At 36.3% G+C, this 15,910-nt stretch overlaps 4 protein-coding genes across 4 annotated transcripts; 2 read left to right on the top strand and 2 right to left on the bottom strand.

The window, feature by feature from the left end:
- Positions 1 to 799: 799 nt before the first annotated feature.
- Positions 800 to 2,052, top strand: EV154DRAFT_548427 (uncharacterized protein). The gene is made up of 5 exons (XM_051604803.1): positions 800 to 939; positions 1,004 to 1,040; positions 1,124 to 1,153; positions 1,216 to 1,709; positions 1,782 to 2,052. The coding sequence occupies exons 1-5, from the start codon at positions 880 to 882 to the stop codon at positions 2,028 to 2,030; spliced, it is 870 nt and encodes a 289-aa protein (XP_051461568.1). The 5' UTR covers positions 800 to 879; the 3' UTR covers positions 2,031 to 2,052.
- A 1-nt stretch (position 2,053) lies between these two features.
- EV154DRAFT_496070 (malic enzyme) lies at positions 2,054 to 4,413 on the bottom strand. Its single transcript, XM_051600110.1, has 6 exons — positions 3,886 to 4,413; positions 3,614 to 3,825; positions 3,347 to 3,530; positions 3,217 to 3,276; positions 2,474 to 3,147; positions 2,054 to 2,412 (listed from the first exon to the last, which is right to left on the bottom strand). The coding sequence occupies exons 1-6, from the start codon at positions 4,334 to 4,336 to the stop codon at positions 2,104 to 2,106; spliced, it is 1,890 nt and encodes a 629-aa protein (XP_051461569.1). The 5' UTR covers positions 4,337 to 4,413; the 3' UTR covers positions 2,054 to 2,103.
- On the bottom strand, positions 4,414 to 5,768 carry EV154DRAFT_496073 (uncharacterized protein). The gene has a single exon (XM_051600111.1). It carries the CDS (start codon positions 5,717 to 5,719, stop codon positions 4,706 to 4,708), a length of 1,014 nt encoding a protein of 337 aa, XP_051461570.1. The 5' UTR covers positions 5,720 to 5,768; the 3' UTR covers positions 4,414 to 4,705.
- Positions 5,769 to 10,658: 4,890 nt separating this feature from the next.
- EV154DRAFT_496075 (Metalloenzyme, LuxS/M16 peptidase-like protein) lies at positions 10,659 to 14,747 on the top strand. The gene is made up of 9 exons (XM_051600112.1): positions 10,659 to 10,737; positions 10,802 to 11,060; positions 11,116 to 11,380; positions 11,452 to 11,783; positions 11,844 to 11,933; positions 11,993 to 12,158; positions 12,262 to 12,650; positions 12,723 to 13,076; positions 13,156 to 14,747. The coding sequence occupies exons 1-9, from the start codon at positions 10,691 to 10,693 to the stop codon at positions 14,611 to 14,613; spliced, it is 3,360 nt and encodes a 1,119-aa protein (XP_051461571.1). The 5' UTR covers positions 10,659 to 10,690; the 3' UTR covers positions 14,614 to 14,747.
- Positions 14,748 to 15,910: the final 1,163 nt, after the last annotated feature.

Here is a 15,910-nt window from a genome sequence, read left to right on the forward strand (position 1 = left end):
TATCAAGCCTGTGCAGGGCATTTTCCTTTTGTGTGATCGAATCAAATAGACTTGTCTTGTACGCTCATGTGTTCCTGAGAATGGCATACTTGAAAAAGCTTAATTATCTAATCCTATGATATGTTATCGTTACATATAATTATAGAATATCGCGCTAAAACATGTCATTTATTGGGAACTCTGTATTTCCAAATAATGACATCCTTTGTAACAGCATCAGAGAAAAAACTCACAGCGATTTGTTTTTGTCTAAACTCATTATATACACGTGGAGAATTTTTTTATTTGCTTCTTTTGTTAATATTTTGCCCTCATACAAATTACAGAATTCAACGGATTTTTTTTGTGCGCTATTTTTAAACAATCGTTATCTGGCATGATGTGTTTACGGATTTGCAAGATGTTTATTGGCTAATTATTTTACTCCTAGAAATTCTATTGGCCAGGTTTGGCTCTTCTCCAAGTTCATCTAGTGAATATATTTACTCGTATGGCACCTTGCCAATCAGTAAATAACATTTCTAATTCTAACATACTTGCAAGCCAGTACGCTGTGCATTAAATGTGCTTTCCCTGAGTAGATCACATAATGACACGTCATCCTTAGATTACTGTGTTCCTGTTAGCTCGTTACGTATATTATGTATAATTATAGATTATAAGGCTATTCCTAATTGTAAATAGTCTATCAATCTATTGATTTAACACACAGATCTTATTGTTTCTTTCAGCGAAAAAATAAAAAGTAAATGGGAAAAGTAGAGAAATGCTGTTGAAAGAAAATAATAACCTGGCCTGAGTTGGAAAATACCAAAGCCAAGGAATTTGTGAGGGCCACTTTTTTTTTTTCCTCTTTGTTTAAAAGGAAACTTTGAAATCATGTCGAACAAAAACCAATATAATGTCCTTGTTGACATGGAAGATGCTGCTTATACGCAGGTAATACGGGGAGGATACGCAGTGAGTCTGATTGTAACAATGGCTGACGACTATCTTTTTGTAGCCTGCAACGATTGAGAGTGATGGTTTAGAATTTCAAGGTAAATCAATGAAGAGACACGATAAAGGGGTGAAAAAATAATAATAGGAACTCAACATAAAATTTCTTCTTTTGTAAAACTAGACTTTTCAACAAATACGAATAAGACATCATGTATGCAAGGGAAAAGAAAGAATAGATATGTAGATTCACGACTTATTTAATTCATTTTATAGTCCATACAGCCGCACCTCCCCCTTTAGCAGAACCTTCCGGCAATACAGGCTTTTTTGACTCACCTCAACCAAGCAGCGGCAACAACAACGGCAAGCCTATTTGGTCACTTGATTACTACGCTACATTTTTTGATGTGGATACGTCCCAAGTACTTGATCGATGCTTAAAATCCATGTATCCAGTTGGCGATTATGCAGCAGACACATTGAACAACCAACCTGATTTATATGGGCCCTTCTGGATCGCCACATCGGTGGTGTTTTCTGTCTTTGTCTGTTCTTCTTTAGCTGGATCTCTAGCTGCATACATTGCTGGTAAACCTCATGTATATGACTTTACCTTGTTAAGTTTTGCCGTATTCGTTGTTTACATGTACGCCTTTTTGTGTCCCGCTTTGGTTTGGGCTTCTACAAAATATTTTGGTTGTAGACCAAGTTTATTGGAGATCATTAACTATTATGGTTATGGTTTGACGATTTGGATTCCTGTATCTGTAAGTAAAATATATGAGGGAGAGAAAGAGAGATTTTCAAAACAAAATAGTATATACTAATGAACGAAAAAGTTATTATGTATTATTCCATATGATTATGCAAGATGGGCCTTTGTTGGTATTGCATTTGCAATCACATCTGTATTCTTGGTGAAAAACCTGTATATCGTCATTTCTAGAACAGACGCCAAGACATCACGTATTATTCTATTGGCTATCTTGGGTGCTCATGCCATCTTTGCATTAGTGCTTAAAATGGCTTTCTACAGCTATAATTATGTTAAGGATGTTGATAACAATGCAGGCACAGACCCAAAATAATAAAGAATAAAAAATAAGCGATAGGTTTTTTAATTAAAGGGGCTAATGTGTGTGTTTATGCATATTATTTTGATTAAAAGTTATAACCGGGATGGTAGACTAAAGGAACATACTCAGGTTGATAGGCAGAGTTGCGGACTACTTCGCTTAAGATCTCGCCTTCTTCCAAAACAGAGGTGGCTACACCTTCTTCAAAAGCAACCTCACAGACACGGGTTCCAACGTTCAAGGCTACCTCACGCAACTGGCTAACGCCAGGATATAAGATGCCTTGCTTCAACTGCTCGGGCGTAGCCATATTCGCGATTGTACGGGCGGTTTCCAAGAACATGGTGGGTGTGACTCTACTAGCTCTAGATACTGTAATACCTAACCCAAGTCCCTGTGTATATGTTTGTATAAAATTAATACATCGTAATAAAGTATGGAGAATGTTACCGTACGGGAAAACTATAAGAATTGTTGCATTGGTTTGTTTTTCCGATTTTACCGTTGGGTAATAAAACATCCTTGAAAGGACTACCGGAAGCGAATATAGCTCTTCCGTCTGTCCATTTAAAAGCCTCTTCAGCGGTACATTCAGCATGGGTATCAGGATTACTTAAAGGGAAAATGACAGGCTTTTCTTGGTGTTTAGACATTTCTCTGACGGCACCCTCAGTGAAGACACCACGGATACCCGTGAGACCTAACAATACAGTTGGTTTCACTTTTTTGACTAGTTGTTCTAAAGTCATTTGGTCACGAAGGTCATGTTTTACATAACAATGCTGTCTATCATCTAATGGAGTCTCTCTAGGTCTATAGTTGACACTTTCTACATCATCTTTATCGTCATCCAAGCTAGTTGGATTTCCCAACAATCCATACTGATCCAGCATGTAGATCTTGGAATAAGCTTCTTCCCTTGTCTTGACCCGTCCCTGCGCTACCATGCAGTCAATGATTCCTTCACATACACCAACACCTGCTGATCCTGCTCCAACGCAAATAATCCTTTCGTCGGATAAATCTTCAAGCTCCTTACCTCTAGATTTGAGGGATGCCAAGATTCCGGCTAAAGTGATGGATGAGGTCGACTGGATATCGTCATTAAAGCAGGTTATACGGTTACGATCTAACCATATTTATAAAAGAAAGGGAGTTAGTCTAATTAGAATGGACGTTTTGTTTGTTGTTTATTTACATTTTGTTAACAGATTATAAGCGTGAGGGTATTTGAAATCTTCGAACTGGATTAGCGTATCTAAACATTTACGTGCATTATTTCTGTTAGCCAAGATCATAATCCGTCCTATCAACACTTTATTATTTACCTGGCCATCTGCTAGTAATAGCCGTAACCCACTCATCTACAAACGAATAATACTCCTCGCCTTCTAATCGTGGGTGACTCATGCCGAGATACAAGGGATCGTTCAAAAGATCCTGATTATTTGTGCCAACGTCCAAAACGACCGGTAAAACTGCTCTAGGTCTGATTCCGCCTGCAGCAACGTACTATAAAACAAAAGAGAAAGTTTTAGGGCCCCCATCGTCAAAAAAATATCATGTCTCGCTCTCTCGCTCTAATGTCTCCTTACCAAACTAAGTTTACCGATGGGAATCTGCATGCCGTTGGCTCCTAAATCACCTAACCCTAATACTCTTGAACCGTCCGTTACCACAATGACATCAACCTTATCATGAGGCCAGTTGTACACCATGGCAGACATTTGACCGCGGTCTTGGCTAGAGAAATACATACCACGAGAACGACGATAGATGGAATGGGACATTTGACTGGCAAGACCCACTAAAAAACAGAGTAAGTTTTTAAATAATATCATGATTTAGTAGGACAAAATTGAAGTACCTGTGGGAGTATAAATGACGCCAGCTAATTCTTCAAGATGTTCCATTAATAGCTTGTAGTACAATGTCTCGTTTCTGTCCTGTAAGGCAGCCAAAAAGACGAATTTCGATAGTGGGGATTCACAAGCATCTAAATTACGTTTAACACGCAACAACTGTTTATCCATAGCTTGGCAACGAGGGGGGACAAGGCCACGGATAGATAATCTTTCTCTTTCGGCCAGACTAAAGGCAGTGCCTTTGGATAAAAGAGGATCATGGATGACATTTACACCTCTTGAATGCATGACATGGACGGTCTTATCATGTCGAGGATCCGAAAACTCGTGTTGGGCATTGGGGTTACTGTAATAAGAATAGCAACGATTGCCCAAAATTCTGCTTATTTGCTTAGTAGAAGGGGGTCCAACAATAGCAATAGATTTTGATAGGTATTTACCAGCAGAAAGCATGATTGATGCTTTATTTTTTTTTTTAATATGTATAAATATAAAAAAGGGGATACAAATGAAAGAGGGAAAGAAAAAGAAAAAGACGATAATAAATAAAAATAGGATTTAAGCTCTAAATAATAATATTAAGGGTGTGATTACATCAAAGGGGTGATGGGGGGAGGGACGTTTTAGTAAGCGATTTATTTGTTATTTATTTATATATAAAAAAGGGTTGGATTTCATATTTAAATGAATATACATGTGTGTTACAAAGCCAATAAAAAAAAATTGTTATTTATAGTGAAATTATGTATAATAGGAGAATAAAAGGGGTGGGGGTCCCCGGAGGGAGGGTGAAAGGGTGAAAAGAGAGAGAGAGAGAGATTGCTAAGGTTTTATAACAGCAGGTAACAGTTTTCGACTCCCATCATTCGTATCATCCTTCTTGATATCTTTGTTTTTCGGCAGTAAAGATTTCTTATTAGCGCCACGTGGCGCAGTGAGATCTCTCCAAACAAAGCAAGAGTTTCCTGCTAATTGTTTCTTTGGTTTACGCCCTCTTTTCTTTTTGGGTATACTTAGAGCCATATCCATATTGGTGGTCGTGAAGGTATTTATCCCATCTGACATGACAGTATTCTCAGTATAGAACTGAGGGGTATTATGGTTATTTGTAAATCTGTCGCTATGCGTGTTGGAATCAATATTGTGCTTTTGATGAGTTTGTTTGACATCCCACACAGTTGGTTTAACAAAAGTCCAGTTGCTATCTGTTTGTATTTCAGGGCGAGAGGCATTTGGAGGTCTACCACGTTTTCTCTTGGGTCCAAATATAGGGTGATACTCGTCCTTCATGGCTGTGTCTTCTTCGTCGCCGGACGTGGAGGATGGAGGAAGATTTAAACTGGGTGGTTCTGAAAGAGAGCGAAATGTGAACTGATAGGACGGTGATGCTGACGGTGAGGATGTGATGGAGACATTGGATACATTGGACACTGAGCGACAACGACGGAATGAACTGCTGTCGGGAGGAGGAAGTAAAAACGGACCATCCTGTATGGGTGATATCAAGGGTGAGCCTACCATAGATGAGGTTGTGGAAGAAGGAGAAGAAAAGGTCATGATGGGACTTTGTTGATATGGTGAAGTTGCTATAGATAGATCTGGACGAGGCTCTATTGTATTTAATCTAGGACTACCGATCAGCATATTGTTGTTGTTTTCATTGTTGTTGTAATGTGTATCACTGGAATGATTTGTTAACCGTATGCTCGGAAGTTCTTGTGAATTCGAATCATCATCCATACACACCGGAAATAGTGACTTCACTGAAGGTAATTTATAAGAAGGATTCATTGTAGGTGAAGGTGGTTGTAGAAATACTTCGATGGAGTGAACCATTTTTTTTTTAGAAGAAAAATAAAAGGAATAAAGAGAAGAAAAAAAAAAACTAAAACAAATTTACTCTTTTTAGGTATTTTAAAATAAAAAAGATTTCCTGGAATTTTCAAATTGGGGGCCAAATCACGCTCACAGAAAAAAAATGTCCCAATATAGTATTTTACCTGAAATAAAAAGTCGGACTTTCTGATGCATGAGTTAATTGTCACTCAGACTTATTTTCAGGGTGATCATCCATGATGGATAAACAATTTAGTCTGCCAATGCGTATGTCAATCAAAAGTCTGGTCCGAAATATATCAGCTTCTTATATAACTAAATCTAGAACTAATGAATAGTAAAAGCTATGTTTATTCATACCAAATTCTAAATTTATTGAAGCTGCAAACAAAATATGCACTTAATCTACATATTGTTTACATTCGATTTTAAGACGGCGTATTGTACTTCTTTTTTGGCTATTCAAGGCAATGCCTCCCAAATCTAGCATTATTGCGGATGGAACACTACTTACACTCGTACTTATTCCCCCTCCCCACCCCTTATAAAGTAGATCCATTCGTGCTTTGGCATGTTTTAAACCTAATATATGCTGCTTGACGTTTTCTGTGCAATAAGGTCGTCCTCACGCCAAAAAGTTTGAATCGCAAACAAATAGCAATTTAAATTATTGAACCGTATTTTAAACCTCCGTACTGCATGTAAATCATCCGGTGGACCAGTTACATGTGCTCAAATTTAAATCGAAATAATATTAACGCAATGGAGTAGAGAAAAGAAGGATGTTTATTTGGTCAGTATCTATAACGTAGGTAGATCTTGAGCTATTTTTAACACTATCTTATGTACAAAAAACCAGTGATCCGCAGTGAAGCATTTGGAGTCCTTAGTGTATGACTTGTTGTCACATACAGGTATGTCGTCATTGTATAAGATGGGAGAACCGCCAAAAATATATGGTAACAAATAAATATTTGTCTGGTCCATTCAGGGCTGATCGGTCTTTTCTGCTCAATCTGCTAAAATTGTGGGCTGAATAAAAATATAGCGACATCAGTCTTACCATTAACAGGAGATATACCATGCACTGTACAACAGATGAACTCTGGTTAAGCCTCAACAGATACACAAAATTAAGTTGTGAGAAAACCAACACTAATATGTATTTATTAAAACGGTTACTCAAAGGTTACTATTGATTTTAATCTTTTGATGTTATTTTACAACAACTGATATCTCGAAATAATTTAATCAGCTATTTTTCTATAAAACCCATTTATAAGCTTTTCTGAAAATATACTATACATAGAATAGGCACTTTAGATAGTATATTTTTTTGGACCAAAGAGTCACACAACAGATTTCCCCCACATATATTACTCCACTAATTAAACAAAAACCAAACAGGATTTTTTGTCAGTTACCAAGTGTAACCCATTGCCCATTATTTAATTTTAGAAATACCGAGGCCATCTATTTTAATGCCTCTAAATCTATCATTGTTTGGTATCATGGCACAATTCTGACTAAGATTGATTATAAAGGTTTACCAAGAATTTTTAATATTATTTTTTGTTTTGTATTTATCTTTATCGATCCACAATGCTTTCACATTTCTTCCTGTAAAAAAAATCTGCATGCATCGTCTTTTGTGGCGAAATGCAAAACCCCATTTCTAGAATACTATAACACTGTAATATTGCAATAGGAAAAATGAAAAAAAAAGAATCGATTACCAATGATAAATTCCAAGTGCTAGTTCTGTTTTAAAATTTATACTTTTTTGACTCATCATCTTATCTGGACTGAGCAATCAATCTTCTTAAAAAAGCAGCGCTTAAAATGCGTAATTTAAACCGCTTTGTGCAACATAACAAAGTGTCACTTTTAAACGTCCTTCTACTAATCCAAATTGCAGGACCTAGAACTCCCATTTATTTTTCTTTGAAGTAATTAGAAAACGACGGTGAAAACAAAGATTTCAAATTTTACTCATCTATTTGAGCTAAAATAATTTATAAATATAAACTGTCTATCTGGCTCAAAGGTATTTGTAATACGTTACTGCTATGCAAAATTAGGCGCTATCACCGGATATAAGTTTAGTTGTATGTTATCTGAGTAAAAAACCTGCAACTGCTAGTGACTCTTGGAAGAACGACAATTTTAATATGACAACACTCTGTTTAGTTAAGTTTCAAATTCAGATATTAAGAACTACTATTTACGCACAGCTCTTTAGTATGATGGTATCAAAAGATGTTAGTTGGTGTTAAGAAAAAAAGAAAGAAAGTAGAAAACACATTGGCGGGGCTAAAGATAATAGTCGTACAATTGTTTTTCTTTTTCGTTTTTATCGTCTTTCAATGGTACCACGTCATTAAATTCGGCACCTTATAATTAAAGAAAGATGGTTCAAAATAAAAAATATTATGTCAGCAATGTGATGTGTTTATCGTCGAATTCATGGCAAATGATGTTTGCGCAAAACAAGATTTATCATAAGAAAACTTCATTCATTGCATAAATATCTTTCAAGTACCCGATTATGCGTATTAAAGCCCAACCTAGTCATGAAAAGTTTTGAAATAGTTGAACAAACATAAGCCTTTCAAATATAATGTCATTTGCGATAATTTAAAAACTGCTGGACGAAGAAGAAGAAAATACGTACATACTACACGCATTAATACAAGAAAGGACAGACCTTAAAAGGTCTTTATCATGCGTAAAAAATCGGCCGCATGTGCAAACATAGATGAAGCTTTAATCTGGCTCACATTATGATCTGATGACGTTACACAGATTTTTCATTCTTTGACCTCCTATTCATTTTTTTATAGTTTGGTTGTCAGTAATTAGTACAAATAACCTCAGCATTTTATGCTCAATATGATCTATCCTGAAGAAGGCAAATTATAAGAAGGTTACTCAAACAAGTTTTTAAATGATGGTTCAATATTGGAAGCTGAGCTAAATATCAGATGTCTTGTAATTATGAATGGCTAAAAACGAATAGGGATATCAAATATTTATCTGCTGATTTCATTCCCTCGAAAGCACCTTTTTTCTTAAATAATTCTAAAGCTCAATAAAGAAAAGAGTCGAACCCGAAAGTTTATCAGTGAAGTTGATTTGCCTCGATGGCAAACAAAGAAAGAAGTTCAGTTGTCATTCGTCTTCTGTGCTCCATTTACGGAGACAGTATTCGTGGATATCGAATACCGGTATGACTGATTGTAAGATGTCTAGCTTTAATCGGTATATGTGAAGAGGTTTACAACGAAGAAAGTCGTTGACCTATCTGGTCAAACCGCTCCGTACGATATATTTCATGTTGGTTAACAGCTGTATATATGAAAACACAGCCTATCCAGTAGATGGATCGACTCGAATTAAGCAGCGAGGGTTCATTTACTTCGTGTATTTGATTGCGATATACAAAAGGTTAGAGCTGAGAACAGTTCAGTATTCAATTAATAGTTACATCAAAACTATGTGCTATTTGAAACAGCCTTGTGTGTGCAATACATAAAGAATTATGCAAACATCAATGGATCGAAGGTGGACAAACTCCAAACTAAAAAGTATTTTCTCCATTTTATCGCTAAAAACAAAGTACTTTTCGAGTAGTTACCCCAGATAAATGTTCTGGTATTTCTGTCCATCTAGCCCACCTTAGCCCACCGTCTATATATTGTTATGCTTTCGCATATAATGTAAGACGATAAAGTATAATGACACCGAGATGTCCAATTTATTATTACAGTATGAATAAAATCACATCCTGTATCTGATCATGCAAACTTTTACCATAAATGTTTCTGGGTGATTTGTATTTATTTTAAAAAGAATAATTCAATGTTTAAGTAAATAAAAAATCAGTATGTGCCCCATCTCTTGCAGAAGGGTCTTTACACTCACAAAAATTAATATAATTCACGTTCATATGCGAGTATTTCTGCCACAATATGGAATCTATTACTTTGCTATAAACATTTTTTTTTTGACAATATGGTAAATGTGCTTTATAGCTGTTATGGTACTGGTGCTATGTCTTATATATCGATTTAGCACTAATTTTAATTACATTGTAATTGAACCTTAATTTAAAAGAAGAAAAAGTCGGGTCAGCATAACTATCGATAAAAATTATGTCTATCGAACAAAACAGTCTTGAATTCCAACGGACTAACCATTTTGTATCAGTTTTTTCGGTACAAGCTAAGTTATTAAAGACTTTCCGGAGGGGCTGTATAGCTATCGCCTATTAGCTCTGTAAATTGGGTATCTAGAATGGAATTAACCCGTTAAGTATTATTACATGCGATATTTTAATGTCAAAGATATTATTTGTTTTTTATATTTTATGGTATTCTCCTGCCAAAATAGCAACCGATGTTTGTTCAGCTGATATATAGATTTACCGTAAACAAAACTTTAAACACACAGTTCGATCGTGTGCGCTAGACTGAGATCATCCATGTGTATTTATTAGTGGGATGTTATTTATGTACCGGAGTGCTGATTATGTGCTTTTATGAATCCCATGTTAGATATATATTACGTTAGAAAGAAAACAGCCTCGAGAATATTCAGTTCCTGAAAAGTAGGATTTAAGGTTTATCCCATTTTAGCATAAATGAGCGTTTCGAGATGACGTTATGTTTTGTCCTACAATTGTTAAAAGTACACAATTAAGTGACAAAAATTTATGGCTATAGTGAAAACTAAACATTGCAAAGGTTGACTTAAAAGCTGAACTCTCAATCACGATGCTACAATGTGACGAAAACCATAAGGATGTTAGAACATAGCCAATCAAGACATGCATTCTAAGAAGAGGAAACCATGGCGGATGACTGCTCTCTGAGTTTCATTTAATAGCGCGTGTCTGATTTAGTGTTGCGTGTACTGTATTTATGGAAATATAAAAAGGGTAAATAAAAAAAAAATAAAGAAAAAAGTTGAATGTTAAGACTCTTTGGTTCTTTTACTTTCCATCGGATTAACAAACTGTAAGTTTTACTTAAAAACATTGACAAACCTAGTATACATAATTGACGTCTTTCTCTATTATAGTCACTTTTTGCATAATAAATCGAGCTTAACCACCTTTAGATCCTTAATGACTACAAAAGAAAACTCTGATTGGGAACTTGCTTCCCATGGTAACTACTGGACCTACACCCATACTTTAGAAAAGTCGGATAATGATGATCGTGATTACCGTCTCATCAAGTTAGCAACAAATGATCTTCAAGTGTTGTTAGTTCACGATAAAGATACTGATAAATCAAGCGCGGCTTTGGATGTTCACGTTGGTCATATTAGTGATCCCGTAAGTTAATATCGTGTCTTAAGGGACAATACTTGGATATTAATCATATTATTAGACTGATTTGCAAGGTTTGGCTCATTTTTGCGAACATCTTTTATTTATGGGAACAGAAAAATATCCCAAAGAAAATGACTATAATCAATATTTATCTGAGCATTCTGGATTTTCAAATGCGTTCACTGGAGTGGAGGATACAAACTATTATTTTGAGGTTGGTCAAGAACACCTTGAAGGTGCCCTGGATCGCTTCGCCCAATTCTTTATCAGCCCTCTTTTCTCTGATGGCTGTACCGAAAGGGAGTTAAAGGCAGTTGATTCAGGTAGAGTCATTTGGTTTTATTTTTTACAAGAGCCTATAGAAGGTCTTACAAGTACTAACAAACATTCATAGAACACAAGAAAAATAGACAACAAGATAGCTGGCGTATGTTTCAATTGGAAAAATCTCTTTCTAATCCTGACCATCCTTATTGTCATTTCGGTACTGGTAATCTGGAAACCTTATTTGAGAACCCTAAAAGAAACGGAAAGGATATTCGTGAAGAACTTTTGAAATTTCATGACTCTTATTACTCTGCAAACATTATGAAACTTTGTGTGCTTGGAAGAGAACCTCTTGATCAGTTGACAGAGTGGGCTGTAGAAAAATTTAAAAACGTCCGTAACAAGAACATTCAACCTCCTAGCTTCCCTGGACACCCACTCACCAAGAATGAACTTATGGTATGGCGTATCTGTATCGCAGTTTCATTATTTTGCGGCCGCTAACTTCTTGCGAATTAGAAACAAATATTTGTCAAGCCTGTCAAAGATGTTCGTTCCTTGGAAATGACATTTCCTTTCCCCGATCAACGTCCTTTATACTCTGTCCAGGTAATTATTGATCAGTATGAACGAATTTTTGAATACGTAACTCTTACACATAATGATAGCCTGGCAGATACCTTTCTCATCTGATCGGTCACGAGGGCCGTGGATCAATCTTATCTTTGTTAAAGAAAAACGGATGGGCAAATTATCTTCAAGTAGGCACAATTCACGGCGGCATCGGATTCGAATTCATGCGTATTAGCGTTGATCTTACAGAGGAAGGTTTAAGTAAGTATAAAATACTTGAGAGAAACTGCATGTTGCATGTGTGTTTCACACGGGTCGTACTTTGTAAAAAACGATATAATCTCACACTTTTTTTTTATAATAGCACATTATCAAGATGTTATACTTACTGTGTTTAAATATATCAACCTTTTAAAGAAAGATGGTGTTCAATCTCGTATTTTCGAGGAGGTCCAATCTCTTGCATCTCTTGCGTTCCGATTTAAGGAAAAGTATCCCCCATCACAGTATACTTCTCGTTTGGCTGGCTTAATGCAACATGGATATCCTGCTGCTTATGTTTTAAGCGGTCCCAGCTTGATCCGTGAATACGATCCCGAGTTAATCAATGAGAACCTCAGCTGGCTCCGTCCTGATAATTTCCGTATCATGTTGGCCAGTCAAAACCCTCCCAACGGCGTCGAGTATATTCATAAAGAAACTTGGTATGGTACTGAATACAACGTACTTGATTTCGATGATAAGTTGATTGAGGTAAATCTATGATATCAATGTATATATTCCGCGTTATTCTAGAAATATTAATATCTAAATTTGGTATTTTAGTCCTTGCAAACTCTTGAACACGATGACGCTTTAGTTTTACCCGACACCAATGCTTTTATCCCTTCCGATTTCGAAACTTATAAAAAGGAAGTGACTACACCTGCAAAGAGGCCCGAGTTAATTGAAAATACACCAATGCTTCGTTTGTGGCACAAGAAGGATGATACCTTCTGGGTCCCTAGAGCTAATGTCTGGATTCTGCTTAGATCTCCTTTGGCTTACGCCACACCAACTAACTGCGTCAAGACAAGATTGTATACCGATTTGTTGAAGGATTCACTCAACGAGTACGCTTACGATGCCGAAGTTGCCGGATTATGTTATAATATTGAAAATCAACTTGAAGGCATGTTGGTAAGTTGTGTTTTTTTAAGGGGAGGGAGAGGGGGGGGTAAATTTGGGTAGAGCAAAGATAATCTAATGTGTTGTTTAGCTTGCTATCGGTGGTTACAACGATAAACTCCCAGTTTTACTTGAAAAAGTCATTCAGAAGATGCGTGATTTCCAGGTAGATCCCGAAAGATTCAAGTTACTCAAGGACCAACTTCGCAGATCCTACAAGAATTTCTCGCTTGAGCCTCCTTATCAACATGCACTTTATTATCTTTCTTACCTCACACAAGACAAAATGTGGACCAATTCAGAAAAGTTAAAGGAGTTGGATTATATCACAGCAGAGGATATTCAAGCATTTTATCCCACCATTTTGTCCCAATTACATGTTGAAGCACTTGTTCATGGTAACGTGTTAAAGGAAGATGCTCAAAAAATGCTCAAGGATGCTCTCGATACTTTGAAGCCCAAGGAGTTGTTGCCTAGTCAGTTAAACGGTCATCACAGTTTGGTTCTTCCTAAGGGAACTAAATGGGTTTATAAGCGTGATGTAGAAGATCCCAACAATGTTAACTCTGGGATCGAATACCTTATCCAAGTTGGCAATGTCACCCAAACCGACCTTCGTGCTAGGCTCAGCCTCCTGGCACAGATCGCACAAGAGCCCTGTTTCGATCAATTACGTACAAAGGAGCAATTAGGCTATCTGGTATTCAGTGGTGTTCGTAAACAAACTGGATCCATAGGTATGCGCTTTATTTTGCAAAGTGAGCGTGATACAGTCTATCTTGAAAACCGTATCGAAGAATTCTTGGCCAAACTTAGATCGATCATTGAAAAGATGACGCCTGAGGAGTACAAGGCACAGGTTCAATCACTCATCTCTAAGAAGCTGGAAAAAGATAAAAATTTAGGACAAGAGGGCGGTAAATATTGGACACATATCCACTCTGGCTATTATGAATTCGATCAGGTAGAGACGGATATCAAAGAATTGGGATTGATTGAAAAAGACGACCTTTTGGGTTTCATGACAAAATATATCGATCCTCAATCACCATCCGTTCGCAAACTTTCTGTACATATCCAATCTCAAAAAATTTCTCCTATCCCCAAGTTTAAGGTGAACATCGAATCATTACATACATGTCTTATCTCCCAAGGTGTTACACGTCTTAGTATCGACGATATTAGATCTGCTGTAGAAAAGGGAGATGCCGGCGAAGCCAGTATTGAGGCTAGCCTTCGTACATTATTATCCGATGAAAGCAAAGCTGATGAGGCTGCAATTGAAGCTTTAATGTCCAAATTGGTCATCGCTATGCGTGAAACTGATATTACCGATGGCTCATTTGTCACTGTTGATAACCAAAAAACTGCGCGTAGATTATCGATGGTTGACGGAAAGATCCCAGAAGCTTCAAATTCCACAAGTACAAGCATCAACACAAGAGATCACACCAAACTTCCCGATGGAAACAAAATCATTACAAACGTTATTGAGTTTAAGAGTAGCGTAGAATTAAGCCCCGCCGCTGTTCCTTTGATTGATTTTTAGTTTTCAAAATGTCAATTTATAATCAACAACGCACCTTTTTTTTTTGTTTAAAATAATTATTCATACTACCCCTTTTTAGCTTTTGAAAGTAAACCAATAATAAAGTATTTCATTTTACACGATCTCAGATCGCACATGATGAGAATGAACGCTGTACACTAATATTATATGTTATCTAAATACCTGGTAAAACCTAATTAATAAACTGTGCTATGTATTTGTAAGAAAAATGATTAACCAAAACAAAAGAAAATAACCGAAAAGTTATCATTTCGGAATATTAATAAGAAAATGAAGCTTTGTCATGAATCAGTAATGAAGGGGGAAGATATACCCAGCAATAATTCCAAACCTAGACAAAAACTCCCAAAAAGTGTTCATGAACTACGGAGTGGCACCATTCCAAATTTTATTTACCATTGTACTAAAGATGGCTTGGTTCCCGATCAAAGTATTAAACCCAATTTCATTTTTGCATACCGCCATTGTAAGCGTAAGCGACCCAAGTCCATGTATCTGCTTTATTGCTTGTCGCCTGTCTTTATGATAATATGTACCTCTAAACTCTCTACCTCCTTATGTAGTTAAACAACCTTTAAGCTTGTAAAAAAATATTAGTTTGCTGGATCAAATACTTTTCACTATGAAGGATAGCAGCTAACCTTATGAGATATGTTGCATGTAGATAACAAAATATTTTATTATCCTCTCTTCAAGCTTTAAAATTTGGGGATTATTTTTGACATAATCTTTCTTCTGGTTAATTATAAAGCGCATTCAAACTATTTTAATCCTTTCTATTTCACAACACAGATTTTTTGCACTCATGTCGGTAAAGCTGATTGCCAAGAGGCAGTTTATGTAGTATTACCTACTAAATTCCTGATCGACATATAGGGTATGTCATCAGAGCCTAGTATCTTGTATCAATAGGTTATATGCATGGACTTATATAAACTAATCAAAACCTGCCATGCGATTAACGATAGATAAATTTCATTATTTATTGTAGCCTATAAGCAATAGGTCCTTATTAACTTGTGTCATAATTGACTTTGTCAGGAGAGCCTGATTACAAATAGCATCCTCGCTGACTTAATAGATGTCTCTTACTAGATAAACGTTAGCTGTAATGGTCTACCATTGTTTTTAGTTAAAAAATATTAATCACGAATTCTTAATCATCCTAAGTGTGTTTGTCTTTTGTCGTTTCCTTAATATTTCAGCCTGTAAAAGATTCCAGGATAATTTCGAATTGTACGTAGCGACATGCTTTATCTTTGCGAATCAAATTCAA

Source organism: Mucor mucedo (assembly GCF_025094135.1).
Source record: "Mucor mucedo strain NRRL 3635 chromosome Unknown EV154scaffold_12, whole genome shotgun sequence".
Lineage (NCBI taxonomy): Eukaryota > Fungi > Mucoromycota > Mucoromycetes > Mucorales > Mucoraceae > Mucor > Mucor mucedo.

Bases quoted from the DNA above. Each gene is read 5' to 3' on its own strand.
- EV154DRAFT_496075 (XM_051600112.1), top strand. From the start codon at position 10,691: ATGTTAAGACTCTTTGGTTCTTTTACTTTCCATCGGATTAACAAACT. The intron at 11,784-11,843 runs GTATGGCGTATC...CTTGCGAATTAG, and splicing joins TCACCAAGAATGAACTTATG to AAACAAATATTTGTCAAGCC. The intron at 12,159-12,261 runs GTAAGTATAAAA...TTTTTATAATAG, and splicing joins TCTTACAGAGGAAGGTTTAA to CACATTATCAAGATGTTATA.
- EV154DRAFT_548427 (XM_051604803.1), top strand. From the start codon at position 880: ATGTCGAACAAAAACCAATATAATGTCCTTGTTGACATGGAAGATGCT. The intron at 1,041-1,123 runs GTAAATCAATGA...TTGTAAAACTAG, and splicing joins TGATGGTTTAGAATTTCAAG to ACTTTTCAACAAATACGAAT. The intron at 1,154-1,215 runs GTATGCAAGGGA...TTCATTTTATAG, and splicing joins AAATACGAATAAGACATCAT to TCCATACAGCCGCACCTCCC.
- EV154DRAFT_496073 (XM_051600111.1), bottom strand. From the start codon at position 5,719: ATGGTTCACTCCATCGAAGTATTTCTACAACCACCTTCACCTACAATG.
- EV154DRAFT_496070 (XM_051600110.1), bottom strand. From the start codon at position 4,336: ATGCTTTCTGCTGGTAAATACCTATCAAAATCTATTGCTATTGTTGGA. The intron at 3,148-3,216 runs GTAAATAAACAA...AAATATGGTTAG, and splicing joins TTATAATCTGTTAACAAAAT to ATCGTAACCGTATAACCTGC. The intron at 2,413-2,473 runs GTACGGTAACAT...ACATATACACAG, and splicing joins ACAATTCTTATAGTTTTCCC to GGACTTGGGTTAGGTATTAC.